Source organism: Gobio gobio (genome assembly GCF_949357685.1).
Source record: "Gobio gobio genome assembly, chromosome: 7".
NCBI lineage: Eukaryota > Metazoa > Chordata > Actinopteri > Cypriniformes > Gobionidae > Gobio > Gobio gobio.
In genome coordinates, this window is record NC_137103.1 from 53,644,421 (window position 1) to 53,669,757 (window position 25,337).

Here is a 25,337-nt window from a genome sequence, read left to right on the forward strand (position 1 = left end):
AATGAATGGATGAATGGATGTGTGGATGGATGGACAGATAGATACAGAGGCTGACAGATGAATGGATGGATGTGTGGATGGATGAATAGATGGATGAATAGATGGACAAATGGACAGATAGATACAGAGGCTGATGGACTGATTGATGGATGGATGGATGAATAGATAGATGTGGGTAAAATAAGATGTGTTTTGATTTTAAGATGAGACGTGTGTGTGTGTGTGTGTGTGTGTGTGTGTGTGTGTGTGTGTGTGTCTCACCAATGATGCCGCTGTCTTTGCTCTCGAGGGTGGAGCTGGGGCTGGTGATGGTCCCACAGGGGCTGCGGTGGCTGAGGGCCGGACGGCTGCTGCTGCTGTTTAAGGTGGAGCAGGGGCTGTCTGTGGATGGAGACGCGGTGCTGCTGGTCAGGGTGGAGCACGGGCTGATGCCCTGATCTACTGGACACTGCAGAGGGACAACACAGGGATATGAGGATGCTAATGGAGGCTGGTGCAGCACTTAATAATCCAAACATCTGTGTTATATGGCATGGGAGAAGAGACACATCTGAATCAATCCCAATGTTTCTCTTCATCCAAACATTTCCTGTTTTAAGGGTTTCTGGTCACATGACAACAAATTGGCTCCATGCAAGTTAACCACACTGATATTTAAATATTCACTGTTATTAATTATAATAATATTATTAATATATAAAAAGTAATAATGTAATATAAGTGTTATATATAATTATAAATTAATAATAATTAGTTTCATAATAATAATAATGTTATACAAAAAATTATTAGTAATAATAATAGCTGATATTTAAATATTAATATTTAATTACAAAACCATAAAATAATATTAATTATACATATATAATAAAATTGAAGAGTTTCTTGTCACCTGGCAACAAACTGGATTCTAGCATGTTGATTAGACAACACTGATATTTAAATATTAATACTTAAATACAGATATAATATAGATTAATTATATTATTATAATTAATAACAGTGGTGACTCTGAACTGTTATTAATTATAATAATATAATTAATCTATATAAAAATAATAATGTGAGATACATTTTGTATATAGTAATAAGAAATTAATAGTAATTTGTTTCATAATAATAAAGTAATAATATAAAACAATAAGTAATAATTGCTGCTATTTAAACATTAATATTTACGAAACCATATAATATTATGAATAATACATATATACGTATCACATTGTTTCTTGTCACCTGACACTACACCACACTGATATTTAAATATTAATATTTCAATATAAAATGACTTATTTTAGTTTTTATTACGAATAATAATAATAATATTGCCAAAATTTAATATTTACTTTTTTTGTCCCTCACACCTGTCATTTTTTACTTGAAGACCCACAAAAAATACAAAAATGAATAGTAATTTGTTTCATAATAATAAAGTAATAATATAAAACAATAAGTAATAATAGCTGTTATTTAAATATGAATATTTAAATACAGTCACCACAGTTATTACTTATAATAATATAATTAATCTATATAAAAATAATAATGTGAGATACATTTTATTTTCAATAATAAGAGATTAATAATAATTAGTTTCATGATAATATAGTAATAATATAAAACATTAAGTATTAATAATAGCTCATATTTAAACATGAATATTTACGAAACCATAATATTTAAATATAAAATTACTTATTATTTTAGTTTTTATTATGAATAATAATAATAATAATATTGCCAAAATGTAATATTTACTTTTTTTGTCCCTCACACCTGTAATTTTTTACTTGAAGACCCACAAAAACCACAAAAATTAATAGTAATTTGTTTCATAATAATAAAGTAATAATATAAAACAATAAGTAATAATAGCTGTTTAAACATGAATATTTACGAAACCATAAAATATTGAAAATATATATATATAAAATATATAAATAATACATATATACATATCACATTGTTTCTTGTCACCTGACACTACACCACACTGACATTTCAATATTAATATTTAAATGACTTATTATTTTTGTTTTTATTATGAATAATAATATTGCCAAAATGTAATATTTACATTTTTTGTCCCTCACACCTGTCATTTTTTACTTGAAGACCCACAAAAACATAAACAATTATTTCACTTCAGACTCCGATAACATGTCCATCACAGAAGAGGTGCTGAGTGAATTTATTTGTTGCATATTTTTGAACATTTAACATAATAGACCCACACAAAATACCATTAAATCCCGTCACAGCCTGAATTGAACAGATAAGATCCTTCTCCCACAGACCCTGTGAGTCATCACTGAGAGTCAGTCAAGGTCACAAAACCAGAGGAAAGTTCCTTTAAAACAAACTTCCTGACGAAACAGATTAAAGACGTTCCCTGAATCCCACAGGACAACATCGCCCGAGAATCAGATCATTAACAACTCTCAAAGACACACATTGTTGCTTCCTTCTGCATGCGATTCCCAGAGCGACGGGCGATTATGATTTATTAAACAAAAGCCTTTCGCACATGAAGGGCGTTCGGACCGCCTAATTATCTCATCAAACCCTGACAGAACAGAACTATTTCTGGACCAGACCGCAAGTTAACGCACTCAAGTTTCTCATCGCCATCGATGCAGCGGCTCGGAGCAAACGGGAATGACTTACTGTGGTGGAGCACAGACACACTCCAGCTCTGAAACGCTCTTCATTGTGTCTCACACTGACAGACATGCAGCTTTAATCCTCGCTCTCCCTCTCTCACTCTGGCAGCAGCTGCGGAAAATACCTTTTTTTCATTCTTGTCGTCCATAGGTATGCGTGTGGACCCCGGGATGCCTTCGCCCAGCAAGAACCCCAAGCGTGTCATCAACTCCTGAGTGGCGGGGGAGGGGCCTGGACCGGCCAGCTCTGAGAGAGAGAGAGAGAGAGAGAGAGAGAGAGAGAGAGACGGGTGAGCGAGAGAGACAGACCTCACAGGATCTGCGCAGACACACACCAGCGATTCAGAGCCAAGTGCTGCAACAGACAAGGATTCAGATTCATGCAAAACATTGAGAACCCAAAACTGACTCGACATGAATTTCATTATGCGTCTTATTCTAAAGGAAAAACAATGCATTATGCTCCACCACAGCTTTAAAGACTCTTAATGTTTCCCTGCGGTCACTAACCGTATCCTGATAATTACATACACACCCCTAAAGGATTATTAGGAGCACCTGTTCAATTTCTCATTAATGCAATTATCTAATCAACCAATCACATGGCAGTTGCTTCAATGCATTTAGGGGTGTGGTCCTGGTCAAGACAATCTCCTGAACTCCACACTGAATGTCGGAATGGGAAAGAAAGGTGATTTAAGCAATTTTGAGCGTGGCATGGTTGTTGGTGCCAGACGGGCCGAGTATTTCACAATCTGCTCAGTTACTGGGATTTTCACGCACAACCATTTCTAGGGTTTACAAAGAATGGTGTGAAAAGGGAAAAGCATCCAGTATGCGGCAGTCCTGTGGGAGAAAATGCCTTGTTGATGCTAGAGGTCAGAGGAGAATGGGCCGACTGATTCAAGCTGATAGAAGAGCAACTTTGACTGAAATAACCACTCGTTACAACCGAGGTATGCAGCAAAGCATTTGTGAAGCCACAACACACACAACCTTGAGGCGGATGGGCTACAACAGCAGAAGACCCCACCGGGTACCACTCATCTCCACTACAAATAGGAAAAAGAGGCGACAATTTGCACAAGCTCACCAAAATTGGACAGTTGAAGACTGGAAAAATGTTGCCTGGTCTGATGAGTCTCGATTTCTGTTGAGACATTCAGACGGTAGAGTCAGAATTTGGCGTAAACAGAATGAGAACATGGATCCATCATGTCTTGTTCCCACTGTGCAGGCTGGTGGTGGTGGTGTAATGGTGTGGGGGATGTTTTCTTGGCACACTTTAGGCCCCTTAGTGCCAATTGGGCATGGTTTAAAAGCCACGGCCTACCTGAGCATTGTTTCTGACCATGTCCATCCCTTTATGACCACCATGTCCCCATCCTCTGATGGCTACTTCCAGCAGGATAATGCACCGTCACAAAGCTCCAATCATTTCAAATTGGTTTCTTGAACATGACAATGAGTTCACTGGACTAAAATGGCCCCAGATCCGGCGTTCGGACAGACAGACACATGACCCAGAAGCGATTTGTTTACGAGCAGAGGAAGACGCGCGTATCTAAGCTGTTGGATTCTACATTGATCGTGCTTTAGGTCTCGGCGTAGTTCTCAAAATGGGCTTAAGTGTGCATTTCATGGATTCCCGAACGCCGGATCTGCGTCATATTCTCGCGCATGCGTCGTGGAGGCACACACGGAAGACAAGAACAAGTTGGTTAAAGGTGTTATTTTGATTTTTTTTTGCGCACAAAAACTATTGTCATCGCATCGTAAAATTATTGTAGAGTCACTGTGGTGAGATGGACTTTGTAACAACGTTTTAAGTGCCTTTTATGGGTCTTGTGAGTGTAAATGTACTGAATGCCAATGGAGGCCTATCTGAAGCCTTTCTCAGCATCAGCTTTACACTAAAATATCTTCATTTGTGTTCCGAATATGAACGGAGGTCTTACGGGTGTCGAACGACATGAGGGTGAGTAATTAATGACAGAATTTTCATTTTTGGGTGAACTAACCCTTTAAGATTCCCACCCCTAGTAATAATGTGATTAAGGCGTTTACATGCCTTTAAAATCAGTGTATGCCACCTAGTTTAATGCGACTATGGTTATTACGATTATGAGCTTAATTGCATTAGTTTGATGGAAGTATTGCGTTTACATGAGGTAAAGTTTAATCACAATATTGTCAAAATCCTATTATAATCACATTATGAGGGAGCATCTAAACGTAGTCAATGTGTATTGTATAAACCGCTATAGAAATAAAGCTGACTAGACTTTTATAAATGATGCATCTTTTTCTAAAGGATCAACTTTTTTTAAATCAACATTCAAATCCCCTGCAGCCCAAAGATCTTTCTTAAATCTATAAATCATCAAAGATTCATATATGTTTATAAACAAACCACCAAAAAAAATGTGCTTTGCAAAGACTTTTTCCAAAACAAATGAATCATGTGCTCAAGTTAACTGTGTTGATCACATCAGTAGAAGAATGCTGAGAATCCAACAATTAGGTTTACATTTACACGGTTCAAAACTGTATGTGTGTTTAAAAAAAGAAGCCTTGAGATTCACAACCCCACACAAGAGACCAACACTAATCCGAAAATTCATACAGTCCACATTACTGGACGTTAATAACACACTGAACACATCCTTAACACTGAGAAACACTGGATGACAAAACAAACGGACAAGGAACAAAGAGTGTTAGACGGCTGAGAGAAAATTAACCACTGAAAGACTGAACAAGAATTAAAGAACTGAGTATACATTTGACATGAAGTGACAATCTTAACAAAAAACACAAACCATAATAACACAAATAATGCTCAAAAATAACATGTTTGAAACAACATGAGTGAGTAAACAATGATAAACTATTTCATCAGTCTGGAGTGAAAGCAGAGGACAGGTATGAATATGTTATCATGAGAATGAACAGATGAAGGGGAGTTTGTTATTAATCTCCATTTTCTCATTACTCTTTCATCTCTCTCATCTCAGTGCCGCACACATTATTAACAGGAGTTCCTGTAGATTCAGTGTGTTCACACACACACACACACACCTCTCGTTCAGCACACAAGTATGGGGTCTTTATTTTCAAAATATGATTTGCGAATACATATTTGCAAACAGTATTCCACAAACCCACCTAATTCATATTCACAAAATATGATTTGAAAATGCACAATCAAAAGTCACAAAATAAGATTGACAGATGCAAAGCCATTCAAGTCGCATTGCGCAGTATTGATTTGTAAAGCAGAGCCTGGCAGGAAAGCCTCCAACAAATCCAGAATCACCTCATTCACATACACGTGTTCATTAATGTGCAAACATACTTGTGTATTCATGAATTGTTATTTTGTGAATATAAATGTAATTGCGCATTTGCAAATCTGCACGAATCTGGATGAATTGAGAATCACGATTCTCCCATGATTCTGAATGGACAGCTAAACAAAATAACATGTAATTAACTAGAGGTTCTGACAGAATGTTAATCGCTGCAGTATATATATATTTTTAAAGAATTAATTTGAATTTTGACTCGCTCATACAGAGTTCACTTGCTTCGGTACTGGATGAATCAGTGTTTTTGAACAAATCTCTTGAATGAATGATTCAATGACTTGCTCGTAAATAATTCACTTGCTTCATTACCGGATGAATCAGTGTTTTTGAACAAATCTCTTGAATGAATGATTCAATGACTCACTCGTAAATAATTAACTTGCTTCATTACTGGATGAATCAGTGTTTTTAAACAAATCTCTTGAATGAATGATTCATTGACTCGTTCATAAAGAGTTCAATAGCTTCATTACTGGATGAATCAGTGTTTTTCAACAAATCTCTTGAATGAATGATTCAATGACTTGTTCATAAAGAGTTCAATAGATTCATTACCGGATGAATCAGTGTTTTTGAACAAAGCTCTTGAATTAATGATTCAATGACTCATAAATAATTCACTTGCTTCATTACTGGATGAATCAGTGTTTTAGAACAAATCTCTTGAATGAACGATTCAATGACTCGTTCATAAAGAGTTAACTTGCTTTATTACTGGATGAATCAATATTTTTGAACAAATCTCTTGAATGAATGATTCAATGACTCGCTCAAACAGAGTTCACTTGCTTCATTACTGGATGAATCAATATTTTTGAACAAATCTCTTGAATGAATGATTCAATGACTCGCTCATACAGAGTTCACTTGCTTCATTACTGGATGACTCAGTTTTTTACAACAAATCTCTTGAATGAATGATTCAATAACTCGCTCATAAAGAGTTCACTTGCTTTATTACAGGATGAATCAGCGTTTATGAACAAATCTCTTGAATGAATGATTCAATGACTTGCTCGTAAATAGTTCACTTGCTTCATAACCGGATGAATCAGCGTTTTTGAACAAATCTCTTGAATGAATGATTCAATAACTCGCTCATAAAGAATTAACTTGCTTCATTACTGGATGAATCAGTTTTTTTGAAAAAAATCTCTTGAATGAATGATTCAATGACAAATACATTCTGTCTCCACCTACTGGTGTAAAAATGCAATTAATACAGTCTTTATTGGAAGCGTCAAGTAACTTTCAAAAGGTGATTTACTCCATTTTGATCACTTCTGTAGTCATCTGTGTTTCTATCTGAACTATAAACTTTTATCCCAATACTTCTGTGATTATTGTAAGACAGAAATAATGATACTGTGTGGTTGAAAAGACAGTAAAGTCTATACATGACAACTGCTCTTTTCTGGATCAGCGGCAGTGCAAACAGTTCTGAATGTTCACTGTGGTCATACTTATCAAAGGTTTAATAGACAGAGCCGAATCGCTGTCATTTAGGAATGAGATCGTATGGGTGTTTGAATCAGGATCAGGATCTTTTAATGATTAATCGTGCAGCTCTAAACGCCAGCGTTATTGAGTCGAATCATGAAATGTTGACATTTAAAACACAATGAAAAGCCAAAATCCGTCTCAAATGCGTTTCGATGTCTTCCCACCTCAGTCTGCTTTCAGTCATGCTTGAGCGCTGCAGGGGCTCATTTACATGCTCCCCAAAACCGCACCGCTACGACACAGCTCAGCGCCCGGGGACATTTCAGCAGAGCTCTCGTCTTCCAGAGCAAAGCCAAGCAAATGCTCGCTCCTCGTTCGGTTCAGGCAAAACATCTGTTACTGCGAATGCCAGTGTCACCGAAACAAGCTGTTAACAGGTGCCCTTTTCACTGCCCGCGGCCCACACCCAACATCCCAGAACACCGCCATGCTCAGAATCAATAATTAACCTTCAATTCATGAGCTTTAATTAGCTGAGACGTCTTACACTGTCATTTATTTCGGTTGTCCACGTCCTGAAACAATTTCTGCAGAGGAGATGAAATTAGTGCTGGGCGATGTAGCTAAAACAAAATTCTTATGCATATATTTTTTTCATCTTGATATTTAAGTGCTTCGAATTTTTTCCCAAAATGTCAAAAAGCAGATTCAAAAGAATTAAGGTAAGATGTAAAAATCTAGTTCAGATAATAACGTTTTTCCGTGATGTTTTTTTACTAAATTAACACAAGACCAAAAAACACATTTAACCATTTTCATTGATATGCACCAATATAACCATATACAGATATAAAAATTGATAATGCATATAAATCAGCTAGTTAGAGTTTTGAATTAATTATTAATTAATGTGGACAGACTGAACAAACTTCAGTCTTTTAGGATTTTTTTTTAAGAAACGTAAAGGTCAATTAAAAAGCATTAAAATTGTGATTTTACAAGAGCGCCTCATTTTAAGCAAAATCATCAAACAATGTGAATATTTGACATACAGTGCAGACATTTAAAAAGTGGTCACACTTTAGTTTGGGAAACACATATTCACTATTAACTTTCACTATTCACTTCTTATTAATAGTTAGTAAGTAGGGTTGGGTATCGTTTGAATTTTAACAATTCCGATTCTGCTTATCGATCCCGATTCTTATCAATTCCTAATTTCGATTCCAATAGGGTAAAAAACACATGTATTATTAGGCTATTATTGCAAAACATGTCATTGTAGCTGAATAACATGAACAAATATTAACAGGCTAGCAACGTTTGCCTATGGTTTAAAAATACCATAGCAAAAAAAAAAGAAGTCTAATATACATTACAAGCATTATAAAGACAAGTAAACACTCAGTAATTAAAAAAAAGAGCAAATAAACTAATTAACAATTGCACAAATAAATACAATTGAACAAAGATGCGGCTGAAATAAACATATCCAGGTATTCAGGTACAGAAACTGTAATCAAATGTAAAATAACACTGCACTTCATTGATCAAATATAGGCTATACATTACAGATACAGTTCAAAGTTATTCTGTCTAGTGAATTTTCTCGTCTTTTGTCGTTTGATTAACGTTATCATAGAGACGACATCAAGAAAGTCGTCCGTCAACGACATAATCGACTGTGATTTTTGACATTTTCGTGTGTATTTGACCATTCGCGTGCTGTGCAGAAAGACGAGGCAGAGAACTCAGTTCATTATCACACACTATTCATTCACTATGAGAAGCCGTTCTGTGCGCACACGTGTGTTTATGTAGAGTGTGTGTGTGTGTGTGTGTGTGTGTGTGTGTGTGTGTGTGTGTGTGTGTGTGTGTGTCTGCAGCACAGGAAACAGCGCGCTAAAATCACACTAAAATGCGCATACAGTAACCGATAAGCAGAATCGAAATGCATGTTTCTTATCGATTCACCGGTTCTGGGCAATTTGAAACCGGTTCTAAAAAGGAACCGGTTCTCGATACCCGTCCCTATTAGTAAGTAGTTGTTGTAGTGGTCAAGTTTAGGATTAAGGTTTAATGTGCTTTAATAAACAGCCAATGTGCTAGTAATATGCAAGCTAATTAATAGTGAAGTAAATGTAAAAATGTTACTAAAACTAATGCAACTAACATTTCGGCCTCTGAGGCACAAACATCAATAGAATACAGTTGCATGAATAAGGTTGTGTGTTTCATATGGATTAATGAAGTTCTACAGAGCAATCTTAAGCAATCGCAATCTTCTGCCATGATGGAGTGGCCAGAATCTTCATGACATAATGACCACTGGACAATCCTTTTCTGTCTCTCTTTCTACAGTGGCTAAACTGATTAGGCCTGCAGCGCTGACTTGGTTTAATTTCCACACATGTGACACGACTCGATCTGTCTGTCTCAGATTCCATCACGCTGATGGTGAGACAGGCGCTGGGTGAGTGGTAGAGAAACGAGAGAGAGGAGAAATTCAGTGCATTCAACTCTCTCACTGACACTCAGCAGAATATGAAATGAGCTGCCATCAGAACTAAATACAACACATGCTTACAAATAAAAGACTACAAAGCTGTTTCTCATCTCTAAAGCGAGCAGGAGGTCAAATCAAACACAAAGTCTGGTTCACAATGCATTTTCAGTCTGCTGGCCGAGATCCACCTACTTCAATCGAAGTAGACCAATCACAGCCGGTTTTGTTTTTGTTATGCCATTGAGTGGCGAGTTCATTTGAAAGAGATAAAACCGGCATATCTGGTGTGGAAAAACCTACTCAAATAAATGCACAGCAATGTGACCACATGTAAAAAGTTAGTGGAAATGTGTGGGTAACCCTTTACTGTAAGGTCCCATTACACTAGTTAAAAGTAGGGTATGTTTTTCATAAACACTTTGTTTGCATTTGGACCGAATGCAATGATTGGAGAGCATAAAGACGTGTCCTACTTGCCTGTTAACCTATGTATTAGCATACCTCCGCGCAGACATCCAGCGCAAACATGAGACTATGCAGAGTTGAAGACAGACAGTCAAAGAGAGCCACAGACAGCCGCCACATCCTGAACCAAAACAACGGCTTATACTGCGTTCACGCCATATCGTAACTAGTGTTAGACCGATATATCGGGCCGATTATTTTTACGTGTATCGGCCGATACAAGGCTGCTGCGTTCGCCGATATTTTTTTCCTGCATTATTTACAGACAGGCGTCCACAGGGCAGCTCTCACCGTCTTCAAACTGTCTTGCTCTCCCTCTCTCGCGCATATTAATCAAAATCAATTGAGAATTGACACGATGGTAAAAGGTCGAAAGACTGAAGTTTCACGTGGAGCATTGGGAGATTTTTTCCTGAGTTACCGCTGGTGTTGCTCTACAAGAGATTAAGTTAAGTGCACCTACACTCTAAAAAATGCAGTATAAAAATGGGTTGAAAATGGACCATCAATTGGGTGGTTTTAACCCAGCAATTGGGTTGTTTTAAGCCAACATTTAACCCAACCGCTGGGTCAAAACAACCCAATTGCTGGGTTAGTCCATATTCAACCCAACTTGGGTTATTTTTAACCCAGCATTTTTTAGAGTGTAACCATTAAATGACTAGGTTGTAAATAGTTTTAAAATGAAGTATAGTACAGTCAGTGTGCACTTTATTATGCTGCTTGCTTGTTGATACTGTGCAATAGTGTAATTATTTTATTCATGCTTAAATATTTATTTTCACCACTGAACTCTTTTTTTTCTTGTTCTACCTCACCTGTTTTTACTATTTGTTAAATATAGTTTTTTTTTTTGTTCAATAAATGTTCCTTTTTAAAATTGTAAATTTTAAATTATCATCATGATCATTGTGTCATTTTTATGATGTAAATTGAGGGAGCAAAAGCAGTATCAGCTCCAAATATCGGCTCAAGAAAATCGGCAGCCCATATCGGTCATCGGCTAAAGCTGATGAAAAAAAATCGGTATCGGCATCGGCACTAAAAAACCCATATCGGTCAATCCCTAATCGTAACCGTAATTACTGGTCAGGTCTTCGGTAAAACTCAGATTTATGCATTTCTATAGCCCTGTTTCCACCCGGAATTACCCGAGGAACTTTTTTCCCCCAGACCTGTTGCTGTCTGTGTTTCCATCGCAGACTAAAGTACCGTGAAGATCAGTCCGGTGACGTAGGACTGCGCGTGACTTTCCAGTTCCCACTGGATCTCGTCCTACACACATAAACTTAAAGCTACACTGTGTAACTTTTTTAGTTTATTCTTAGCTAAAAACACTTAGTTCTTTCAAAAAAATATGTGTATTAAAATATATCATTAATGTATATTTACTTCTTTCAAGTAATAAAGTATTCTCGTAAGTTTATAATATGCCATTGAAAATACATACGGGTGAGGGGTTCGAATGCGGGTCGCCATGTTGCCCCTCCATCTTGAAAGTACATTAGCCAAAGAGGGACATACCCATGAATTCAAGCTTCGCCTTTCGCGTTTTAACACTCGATGGCACCGTGTCAAATGTGGACGAGGTCGTCATGTTAATCTTGGACTAAATCGGCCACCGTAGGAGTTAAAACGAAATCGGAATTGAGAGGAAGAGAAACTAAAATTCACTGGATGGTCATATACCTTTTCACCACTAGATGGGGGAAAATATCACACAGTGTAGCTTTAAAGCCTGAACCTCATCATTGGTCCATCGGTTGTATTTTTTAAACTCCATTGTTGATTCGAATTGCAAACAACTCTTACTGCACGTACTGCAACAGACTTTTAGGTTGAAATAAAATGCTGCGTGAGCTCAACCAATCAGCATGTTCAGCGCCCAAGTCCCACCCCCGAAAGTTCCTGAACTTTGAATAAGTACTACCTCGCATGCAGGGACGCTTTGAGGGGGAATTTTTTAACCGGAACTTTATTTAGACCCTGGTCCTTGCTGTAGAAACCATAGACTGTAAAAAAATATGGACGTAGTGTCCGTGAAGTCAACCATAGGATTCTGATGAGCAGTTTTGAAGGCAAAGTATGGTCGAGCTGGCCGTCGCCATCTTGGCAGCATCACTCCCGGATAACAGAAAATGGACAAAGAGGCGGGATGTGGGCGGAGCTAAGGTGATGTGATGACTAACAGACGGCAGATAAACGGCTATCCACCTGTCACTCAAAGTGGCCACGCCCTTAATTATGCAGGAATTTAAGGCTTTATATAATGTAAACGAATGAGTTATAAAAAAATTCACCCTCCTCACAGTCGTCATGAAGGGCAAAATTAGCCATATAGACCAAAACCACAATTTGTCCCAGGCTGTAAACATGTGTTCTTCAGGTCCTTTCACACTGGACACGATTTCGGCGTGCGAATAATTCGCGCGATGGTTTTATTTTTTGATCAGCTGTTTGTGTAATGTGTGCTTCCACACCGAACGCGAATGTGCTGCGGTGAAAAAACTACGTTTATTTTTTCCGCTTCAATGCCGATTTTTTTAACACTCGCAGCGATAGAAAAGGCTTAAACCAATCACATACAAGGAAACAAAGGTGACGAAATGTCCAGTTGATGTCACTAGCCATTCAATCAACATTAACCTTTGCCAAGTATCGCATTTCTCACGAGATTACAGCTGTAGTTGTTTACAGCTGTACAGATGCAGCTGTGTTTGCCCACTGTAGGCTACAGATTACGATATAATAATCAATACGTTGATTTTTTTCTAACCTAATTGTGTCCGCGACTATGGAAAGTGAATGTGTTTCCGTCAGTACGACTGTGGCACTTAAAGTTTACATTGCGACTCAACTGGAAGCATAGCTGGAAACACAGCTGCTCGACTGGTTCCTGAAGTGTGTGTGTCTCATCAGATGCGGTGCTTCTCTCTCTCTCTCTCTCTCTCTCTCTCTCTCTTCAAATTGTCCCTCGGACATTTGAAAGTAAGTGCGGCCGTGATAAAGTTTTAGCTCCTGTACAAAATTAGCATACTCCCCTTCAGAATCTGTTTTAAGACTGGGTGCACCCAAAACCTTCTTTTCGGTCTTTTAAAGAAAATGAAAAGCTTGTCTCCACTGAATGAAGTGTCCGTGTTTTCTCAGCTGTCGCCGCAAATGTTTTTGAATGTTGGAGCTCTGAGACGTCACAGACGTCGCAAACTCGCGTCGCGGCTGATGTTTCGCACACAAAATATTCGCTTTTTCCGCTTCGCTTTTTCGTTACACGTCCGGTGTGAAAGGGCCTTTCTGCGGTAAAGTTGGGCATTTTAACATGAGCTCAATGAGATTCTGCTCCTTCTGGAGTCTGTCTCTAGTGGTCAGTCGATGAACTGCAGTTTAAGTCACTTCTGTATTGGCTTCAAGAGAAAATGCGGGAGTTTGCCGCTTGATCGAAACACACAGAGTACCACCCCAAAGTCCCTAGTTCCTGGGGAAAGTTCCTGCAGTGGAAACGTGGCTATTGTCAATACTATCAACGCTAAAACGCTGCAGCAGTCAGGTGGTACAACTAGGGCTCTGTAAGTTGTGTATGTTCATTATTAGTAATGTTATGTGAGACATGAGATAATTAAACTTGTGGCGTTTTGCAGACTCTGCTCTGGCAGTGCTTGTTCATGTGTATCTTATGCTTGATATTGCTAGCCTCTCCGAAATTGCCAAACCTACATTTAACTAACATAAACCAACAATTAACAACATATTTGTTGCAGTATTTATTTTATTTTCCCCATTCATTCTCAATAGGGATGCATCGATATGAAAATTTTGGCTGATACCGATAAGCAATAATTCTTTATATTTGAAAGCTGATAACCAATATATATTGGCCGATACATCTAAATCGGATTTTACATCATTTTTAAGAGCCTCACCATTAAAAGCCATGTCCTAAGCACACAATTATGATGTTCTCATTATAATTTGATGTAGTCTATAAGACAGACTTGCGCTGCACATATTGCACTGAACCGTATTTTCCTTTTTGAAGTGATTTCAATCATATTTCAAGCAAATCAAACCCAGTGTCTCAGCTGAAGGAAAAAATACATTCTGCTTTAATATATCAGCCACATTTTCTAATCAAGCCAATAACAATTACATTAACAGCAACTGTTTTCTAGTTTTGAGTGCAGACGGTCTGTAAAAGGACTGTGGGTGGTCCTGAGACTGAGACTACACACTGAACCATATTCTAAACAACTGACACTCATAAGCCATCTTTATTTTGAAGAGCCATACTAAGATCACACCTGGCCGTTACTGTACAGTATGAAACGCCTTCACCGCAGTAGGGGAGAGCATTTTTCAGAAAATCGTAATTTTAAAAGATAATGTTTTAGACCGAGATATATTTTTGCTGTGGCCAATAACTCACAAGTGTGGTCTATCAATAGCAGGTGGTATTTTGTACAAATGTAGAACGACTACAGTATAATTTCACTTTGAACATAAGCTGCACATTATTACTTTTGACCCCATCAGGTGGGACGAAAGTAACACAAGCTAGATTTTTTGGTGCTACTCTTGTTTTTATTAAACATACCTGACTATGACCTTGTTAATATGTAACTGCAAACATATTTTGTCCTTTATCTTTGCAAAAAAATTATTACATTACATTTTCATTTTATATGTTAAAGTTCATCAAATGTTTCAAATGTAATATGACAGTAGAAACTTGAATTGTTTAGAATATTTTTTATTTGCAATGTCAAAACGTTTTTTCTTCAACAGTATGAACAATATAAAAATTAAATTAAATTTGCATAATATGCATTATATATATGATAGCGGGACAAAAGTGACAAGTGTTACTTTAGTCCCGACAGGAAGTCCTGACATTTAAACACGATTTACTTTTATACTGAAAAACTCTGAAAAGACAAACCTTCAGGGTGTGTGACAGCACTAAATAACCCGTAGATTGATCATTACTGTGACACATGAAACAAGAAACACAACTTGTAATTAGAAAAAAAGTACCGCTTCAAAAGTACCGCTTCATTAATTTACTTGCCGTACTTGAAAACTGCATTTCGGACCTAACCGCGGGAAACAATGGCGGAATCACATGATATTTGGCAGATCCGTCAAGGGTTGTGTGCTGAACGTGCTGTCAAAGCTTGAAATACAAATGTATTCAGGGCTCGGAGAAAATCGCGTTGTTACTTTCGCCCCGGTTCTCCCCTACAGCAGAAACACTTTCAGGATATAATGAATGAAAATCCTTTCATTTACTCACCCGCATGTCATTCCGACCTGAATTTCTTCTGTGAAGCACAAAAGGAGCTTTTCCATAAAATAAAAGTTAATTGGGAAGCTCCAAAGTGGCAAAAAAAGTCATAAAAGTAGTCCATGTGACTATCATATGAAATTAAATCAGGGTTTGAAGAACATTAGGGTGAGTAAATGATGGCATTCCCTCTTTTTTAGGAGAGCTTTTCCTTTAATACTCTCCGTTTGCTCCTGGGGACCCGCTGTAAAACTCTAGCTTTCATCAGACAGACGTATTAATACACAAACACCTTCATACAACGGGACCATTGCTTAACATTAATAATACAGAGCACCTCATAAAACTGAGCACATAAGAGTCATGAACAAACCAAACATGTTTTATCTACCGCAGGGCCCTGGAGCGATTCAGGACGGGGCTAAAAATAGTATAATGTGTGGCAGAGAAAGTGTCCGCGTGAGCAGGTACAAGTCGTGGCCTCGGGGGAATGTGACACAAACCAAATTTATCCACATCAGATTTACAGATGGAGGACATACAGAGGATATCGCCACGGCCCTCTCATATAGAGGAGCAAAGCTCACATATAGAACCAAACGCAACTCTCTAAGGCCGCATTTACACTGCAGGACTTGATTAGGCCTGTCGCGATAGCCAATAAATCAATTAATCGCACGATAAAGAAATGAGATCGATAATTTTTCTGGCCGCTATAATTTCCAGCGTCCGTTTTTATATCCATTTTTGCCGAGCGTTAAATTATATGATCACACTCTTATACATGTAAATGCTTCTAAGCGCGACAAGACACAAAAGAACGCGCTGTATGTCAATGTCCTGTGTGTGTGTGTGTGTGTGTGTGTGTGTGTGTGTGTGTGTGTGTGTGTGTGTGTGTGTGTGTGTGTGTGTGTGTGTGTGTGTGTGTGTGTGTGTGTGTGTGTGTGTGTGTGTGTCAGTGTCCTGTCTGTGTGGCTGCGTCTCATGTCAGCTAATCGAGGGACACTCTGACACACACACACACACACACTCGACGCACAGACTCTCGTCAGTCTCCTGCTCACATCGAGCTCTCTTTTGCTCATGAACAAACAATAACAACAATACAGAGAATTTTGAGTATTCTCATATTAGGAGTCTTAAATTAGTTAAATAACGTCTTAAATTAACTTAAAGAGTTGTGAGGAAATGAGATGATCACAGATCGAGATCAGGAGCACTGATGATGCCTGTCATTAATGTTCATCAAAGAACAACGGGAACAGAGAAAAGTGTAGCTTTAATGATGATTCATCTATATTTCATTTATTATTTATGCAGTTAAGAAAGATAACTATTACATTTCTGTATATGGCTAACACAGGTAAAAATAACATTTATTATAATGGGTTTATGTAAAGATTGTTTAAAGTTCACTTAAATTAAAAGTTGTTTTTTCTAAAGCCTAATAAATGTTGAAATTGGGAGCTTTCAGTTATACTGTAATGTAACGTCATTAATGTTTCATAAAGACATCAGTGATACTGGCCTTCATTCATAACAACATGACAATACAACACATTTAAAATATGCTGTCAATAAATTGTTTCTACATTAATTTGGAGATTAACTGAAATTATTGCAATGTCAAAACATTAAAAACATATTAATCGTGATTTATTTACAGAATTTTTTTTGATTAATTAGTAAAAAAAATTTAATCGATTCCCAGCACTCATAAAACACAATCAACCGTTTCAGTTTTCCCAGCTGTTTATTCAAGAGCATAACAGAGTCCATTGCTTTTTTTGTTTTGGTTGTTTTGTTCATTTATTGTGGATATTTAAAATGTTTTCCATTTTCAGTTTTAAATAGTCTTTAGAAATAAAAGTTTATTGATCTTGGAAATTGCATTATTATGCCATTATCATTATTTTAGATGAAAATGGTCTCAGAACGACAATATTATCGTTTATCGCAATAATTTCTTGGCCAATTTATCGTCCAGCAAAATTTGTTATCTTGACAGGCCTAGTCTTGATGCACAATTCTGATTTGGTGACTATATCCGACCCGCTTATATCATCTTTTTAAAGCGACCCGTATCCGATATTTGCATTTACACTATACACTGGCGAAACAGCCCAAGACGCTCTGATCCGGAAAAGGAAGTAAAACGGCGCGATATGCAATGGATGCAGACAAATGATTATTCAGTGTCTCTCTTTAAAGGTCAGCAAACCATTGCTCTCGTTAAGCCCTTGATCGCAATTCGTGTCCACCTGAGTTGACGTTATTCGCCTCCGTCGCTTTTTCAATGACGTCCCACTCGCATTTACTGGGGAATTTCCCATTTGGCCGCTTACATCGCAGACGCGAATGCACGTATCCGAATCATATCAGACTTATTACCACATATGAGTGAGGCCTGAATCCGATCGGAGGATATCGGAATTCATGTGTTTTTTCCTGCTTACCAATCACATGTCATATCCGATCTGTGCCACATGAGAGGATAAAAATGGAAAAATGGGTCACTTGAACTAGGCATAATACACCTTTTAACTCAAACATCAACACAGAGTTTAGAAAAAAAAAATACACTGCCTTTGCAAACACGCATGTGTGTCCGAAAGCCTAAGATCTACCTGTAAATGCATTGACGTGAAGAAACAAATGCACTTTTTATATAAAACAACCATTTATTGCATGCAAACTCCAAATAAAGTTCTATATCAGTAAATCGTGTGAGTTTCTACCAACTGTATGGGTCACAAACCCCGTCCTCTCCATGTAATCGAATGGGACGCGAGACAAACTAAACAATCAAATTACACTTCAAATAATTTTTTCCAAAGATTGGCAGTTTTTAATCGTGCTGATGTAAGTTCAAGAGTTCGTTTTTTGAATAAGTTCAGTGTTTCCCACAGATTAGAAACCAATTTGTGGTGGCGACAAATATCGATTTCGATCTTGATTCAGTATCAATTCATATGTATATATCCTATTGTACATATAGGGAAAAATAAGTTAGCCTTTTTAGCACTATTTTAAACTTTTCTTGGGTTAAATTATATTTGCTCGCATCTTTCATTAATATTCACTTGTGTGTGCTTATATAAATATCATTAAAAAATATTAGGATGCAAGTTATTAACGTTTTAAAATTTCACATTTAAAGAAATCTAGTGTTTGATCGTGACTAAATATGTATTCAAATGCAAAACCTAAAAATAAGTAAGCAGTTATGATCTGCAATACTTTTTTGAGCAACTAGATACATGTATATTTATTAAAGAGCCATACAGGCACCTATAGTATAAACCATGGCATTACAAATTAAATTGATTATTTTTCCAGCCACAAAATGACTGTAATTTGCCTCTTTGCATTGGAATTCTCTATAACCTTAATTACACTAATTGTAATATAAATAAGAAAAATAATAGAAGAAAAATATTTTAATTCATTAAATGGTCATAAATGGACCATAATTATTGCACAAATAGTAGGCCTATTTAGTACCAAAAGATCTCCTCAAAATAGTCAATAAACATTATTAAACTAAAATATAGAACATTTATTTAAATTAAAAAATAGTTAAGGTGTGGTCACATTTGACCATCAATGAGTATGAGTGTGAGCAATTAATAAGCACTGAAGGCTAAATACAAGAAAAACATTAACGTTAATGTTAACAATGTTGTATCTCCATCACTCTCCATAATAAAAATGATACTGTAAATGGTTGACGTAATAATCAATGCACTTATGCACACTATGCTGTACTGTTTACCAGAAATTGCTGCAAATACCTGTATAGTGAAACTGTCGTCTATCCATTGAAATGCATTGACAGCGCAGGTTTGTGTGGAACTATTGAGCGCTCCGTGAACCACATGAAAATGGCGGGTGTGATGCAGAGATGTATAGTAACAAAGTAGAACTACTTCACTACTGTACTTAAGTACTAAAAGGCAGTATCTGTACTTTACTAGAGTATTATTTTTTTCTCCTACTTCCACTTTTACTTCAGTACATATTTTCGATGAGTTTAATACTTTTACTCCGATATTTTTTTTATGTGCTGCATCGTTACTCGTTACAATTATAAAAATGTTACGAATCATTCCATTCCAAACCCACATTACCGCGCATGAGAGAGAGAGAGCGCGCGCGAGAGAGACAGAGCGCGAGAGAGAGAGGGCGCGAGAGAGAGAGGGCGCGCGAGAGAGAGAGCGCGAGAGAGAGAGAGCGAGAGAGAGAGAGAGCGCGAGAGAGAGAGAGCGAGAGAGAGAGGGCGCGCGAGAGAGCCCCGCGAGCGCGCATTCACTGTCTTTAAAACAACTAAAGCGTCTTGCGCTCAAATTGCTCTCTGTTTGTTTACATAGTTAATGTGCACTGTGAAGTAACATATACAAACAATGAACAGCTGTATTTTTATTAACTAAGATTAACAAAGATTAATAAATACAGTAACAAATGTATTGATCATGGTTAGTTCATGTTAGTTATTAGTCTAATACATTAATGTAATGTTAACAAATCAAACCATATTGTAAAGTGTTACAAACAAATCATTTACTCAGAACACCTCTTGAAATGAGAATATAAGTGTGCTTACCCCATTTTTTTTTAGTAAGAGTGGTTATAGTAAGATTTAATCTTAATGAACTACAGTATTTTCAGGTTATTTATATGACAATATGTAGAAAAATTACCTACCAACATTGTGATTGTCCTTTAGCTTAATCATTTGAAATAATAAAAACAATATGATGTTCAAACTTTTGACTACTTTCTTTAATAACTACATAACACAATACTTGTACTTTTACTTTCAGTACTTGAGTAGTACATTTTAAAATAAACTACTTGCAATACTTAAGTACAAAAAATGTTGAATACTTTAGTACTTCTACTTAAGTGTGGTGCTTAAAGAGCACTTCAACTTCTACTCAAGTCACTTTTTTGATAAGGAACTTGTACTTTTACTCAAGTATGTGTCTCTAGTACTTTATACATCTCTGGTGTGATGCCAAGATTAAGAGCTGAGAGTCACAGAGACACAAATTGACTTTTTTCTGGATCTTCATGAGGAGATTGGAGCTTTAACTTTAATTTCAACATCTCCATAACTGTTTATTTCACACTGACATAATGAGTTTTTCCGCAGTAAAAATCTGTTGGCAACTTTCTTCAAAAACGCTGGCGTAGAAAGAGTGAAGATGGCATCCATGTATTAGTCCCTATGAGCCTCAACTACCCGCATGATCTCCATGACAGCCAATCAAGTCCAATCAACAAGATTCTCTGCTTAATTAATGAGCGGTGTGAGGTAAGGGTGTGTGGCAGGTTTGACTATGAATTCATAACGACACAGATCTCGGTTTGTGTAGAAATGTTCAGAACAGGGCAAATTCTAATACTCTCTGGGTAAAAACAAACTATCGATAAGGAGTGCGTCTGCTCTTGCTTTAAGTCAACAAAAATGTCCTAAACAAGAATAAAATCAAATAATATCAACATTAAAGGAGGGGTCTGGTGCTATTTCATGCATTCTGACTTATTTAAACTGTTAAAGAGTATGTTCTTTAATCAACGAAATGTCACTAAAGAAGTGTGTTTCTGGTGTGAGGGAAGGATCACCTTGTTCAGCTTCACAAATAACCCAGGGTTAAGGAACCCAGCGTTGTTTTTCTGGAGTTCTGCCAGTGTGTGTGTTTGTTCCCGGTCATGAGTGGAAACCGCAGGCGGTGAGTGAAACTGCATCAAATGTGTGTGTTTTGTTGGCAAGTGCATATAATATGAACAACACCAACGTTTAGAGAATCAAGAGTTATCCAGGGATAATGGCCATGATGTATTGTGTGTGTGTGTGTGTGTGTGTCTCTTTAGCTCCGCCCACTGCACGCCTTCACAAGCTCGGCTGTTTTCAGAAAGAATCAGTACAGCGTATCTGTCTTTTACTAAATATGATAAAACCAAAGACTCTTGGGAGACCCTTGGGAAGGTTGCAATTAGGGCTGGGTATTGACACAAATTTCACAATTCAATTCGATTTCGTTTCACAAGCTTTCGATTCGATATCGATTATTTTGGATGTATATCAGGTATATTGGATGTGTATATTGTATATTGTGTATATTGTACATGTATATTGGATGTATATCATGGCAAATTTTCTTAAGGAAAACAAATCTCTGAACTATGGGAGTCAGTTGGTACTACATTAGCCTACTAATATTGAAGGTAAAAATGAACTGATCTGTATACAAACACTTAAATTATACTCAATTATGTTTTTTTATATAATAATAAAGTTATAATATTAACTTTACAATTACATAAGCATATTTCTACTCCAATTCGCTTTTTGAAATATAAACATTTAAATGGTGACTGTCATAAAAACTTGCCAGATTTATTCATACATACCCTACATGCATTAAATAAGAACATAAAAAATGACAATGAATATCCTATGTAATGTGGTGTTTGTCAACAAGTTTATGGACACTGGATATGGTTTTTCTGAGGTAAATGTGACGTTACATGACATTGTTTACAAGCCGTTTTACTGACGTCTTTCTGCGGTTGAAACACTGATTGAGCGATTACATGTGACATGATACGGATCTCGGTAAGTTGTCCTGTATCTTTTAACACACTTTCAGAAGCTCATTCATGTTTATTTCACGCTGTTACTAGAAGATCAGTTCATGTTCATTCTCTTGAGCTGAGCTGTGGCAAAGCGATCTCACGCCACAACGCCAAAACGCTATTTATGTGTTTGAATTTGTAAAAAAATGGACGTAATTTGAAATCTTTGTTTCATTTCAATAGTAATAAAGCACAAAGATTATAGTGATTTATTGGATGGGAGGCGCGCTGTAACATCCCGTTCATTCATCAACTGAAACAGGATGACTAATCGATTCTTGAGATTTAGAGATAGATATAGTTTCATAAAAGTGAGAATCGATTAAAATCGAGAAATCAATATATTTTACCCAGCCCTAGTTGCAATACTTCTCTATAGTAGAGGTCTGCTACCCAACAGCCCCGGGTTCGGCCTAATGTTTAATGAACAGCCTCAGGTTCGGTTTTGTAACTAAGAAAAACTAAATCAAAAAGTTTGTATATACTAGGGATGCCTCAATTCTCAATATAATATTGAACCGTTCCTTCTGCATTCACGGTTCAATACGCGCTTTTGAATTGCGTTTTTTTCGGTTTTGCATTGAATCAATTATTTTTCTACAAATTCTATAATTTGCCTCCATCCCAATACTGAACAACACGACATACATTCACATCACACGTTAGTGGTAGAGTTATACTCACGGGACACTATAGATATTCACAATCAAGAAAGTTCATTATTTGCATGCGTTTTAAAGCCTTGCCGGCTCATTCGCGTGTGCAGTTTTAACATGGGCTTTTCCGAGCGCACGCACTAAACGCCTGTCAAACACGTGATTACTGGACTAAGTAGTCGTCTTACTGCGCTAATACTGTCAAATACACACAAGGATAACATAAACACAGTCGGTTATGTCTAAAGTGAAAGTAAAATCGCGTGTGTCTGTATATTTGATGCACGCAGGTCTTTAATTGACAGCAGCGCAGCCTATAGTGAACACGCTGTCCTTAAAGGGACAGTTCACCTCTAAAATGATGTCATTATTTACTCACTCTAATATTGTTCCAAACCTGTATTCATTTCTCGATGACAGAATTTAAATTTTTGAGTGAACAATCCCTTTAATGTTAATACAACAACAAAAGACAAAGAGAAAATCACTCACTGCTCTCGACTGAAAAACGAATACAGTAGCTTTAATAAGAAACAATGTATATTTAATAGTGAAGTCTATGTAGTGTTTTATTTTTACATTCATTAATTCAATTTCATACTTAAATGCTGCTGTACAGCTCTGAGCTGCCAGTGTAAATCTTTATATCGATTTATTTCATATTATACAATACACTAGGAATGTGTACAAGGTTTTTTTTAAAGTAAAGTTTTAAGTTTAAGTAAGGTTTTTCAATTATTTTAAGTAAAATAAAGAAAGAGTATTGCAATAAAAAAAGAGTATTTTTTCTCCTTAACCTCTTGCTGTTCCTGTCGCTTAAAAATAGAATAGCAAAAAACTGATGTGACAAGCCATCAGAACCGAACCGAAAACCGTGGTTAAAAACCGAGGTATGTATTAAACTGTGGACTAACTGTATTGTTGCATCCCTAGGTTATACACTTGTTGCAGGGCTTAGGAAAGATCAGAATGGCTTCTATTTTAGCTTCCACTGGCTTTACAAACCATGGACCATTAAATGTAATGGTCGGGTGGGGTTAAATGATCTCGGGTTCAGTCTTCAGTTTAAAGCCTGTGCAGATCTCTACTCTATAGATACTTAAGATGAACATGAGACTGGCAGAAACTCTGTGTGTTATGGACCCTTTAACATAAACTGCACTGGGCCATCAACATGCAAATTGATGAAAATGACAAACTGTTTTTGAAAAACTATTTTGCTTTCTAAAAGTCCCTTGAAATGTCAATAGCTTCATGCTCTTGGCAGGAAATAAATCACTGCACTGTTTTCTCCTCCCTTTCAAAAGCCTAATTATGTTACGATAGTAACTAGAAATGATGATAATATCATTTGGCATGTTTTTCCCTGTTGTCAGTGACCCATCAGAACAGACCTGCCACACATTTATTGTTCATGAATAACCAGTTAAACAAGAGAACTAAAGCAAGAGAAGTTTTCAATCATGTCCAGCGCTGCTCTTTTTCAAACCATTCATAACTAACGTCTGAAGTTCTTACCTAAATATGGCATCATCCAAGGGCCAGTGTCCGATTTTTCAACAAAACGAACACTGTCTACCTGCGGGACAGGAGTTTCAATGATAAACGCTGTTTTTAAAGCACATCATGACGCCTCTGAGCTTTGAGTCGGAGATCTCGAGAGGCAATCACAGCTTTGGAAACAACATCTATGTCCTTCATTGGAGTTTCTTGATGGTGTACCTCTCAAAGTGCAGTCTCTCATCAGAAGCTCTTTAGACGCAAGAGCAGAACACACAAGAGACACACACACTGAGATGAAATTAAGTTTCTCCCACAGATATGAGGAAGAAATCAAAGCGACCCAAACTTTCATTGGGGAAACCGTGACGAGGCCGCACATGCAGGTCAAGATAACCTGAGAGTGTTTGAGAACGATCATCAAACACACATGACCTCGCATGAGCTACAGTTCAGCAGACAGACAGACAGACAGACAGACAGACAGACAGACAGATAGATAGAGACAGACATACAGAACAACAGACAGAACAACAGACAGACAGACAGACAGACAGACAGACAGACAGACAGACAGATAGATAGATAGATAGATAGATAGACAGACAGACAGACAGACAGACAGACAGACAGACAGACAGACAGACAGACAGACAGATAGACAGATAGAGAGACAGATCGACCGAAAGACAGACAGACAGATAGATAGATAGACAGACAGACAAAACGATAGACAGACAGACGGAACGATAGACAGACAGACAGACAGATAGAACGACAGATAGAGAGACAGAACGACAGACAAACAGACAG

At 37.1% G+C, this 25,337-nt stretch overlaps 1 protein-coding gene across 3 annotated transcripts in view; it reads right to left on the reverse strand.

The window, feature by feature from the left end:
• Positions 1-25,337, reverse strand: part of tanc1b (tetratricopeptide repeat, ankyrin repeat and coiled-coil containing 1b) — a 321,757-nt gene that overhangs the window by 151,275 nt on the left and 145,145 nt on the right. For 2 of the 3 annotated variants that reach the window (XM_079822412.1, XM_079822411.1), the window contains exons 5-6: positions 2,789-2,910; positions 262-448 (exon numbers count right to left, since the gene is read on the reverse strand). In XM_079822412.1, the coding sequence (XP_079678538.1) occupies positions 262-448; positions 2,789-2,910 (309 nt within the window). Of the gene's footprint in view, positions 1-261; positions 449-2,667; positions 2,911-25,337 lie in introns of those variants that run through there. The other variant, XM_079822413.1, reaches the window with a different exon arrangement.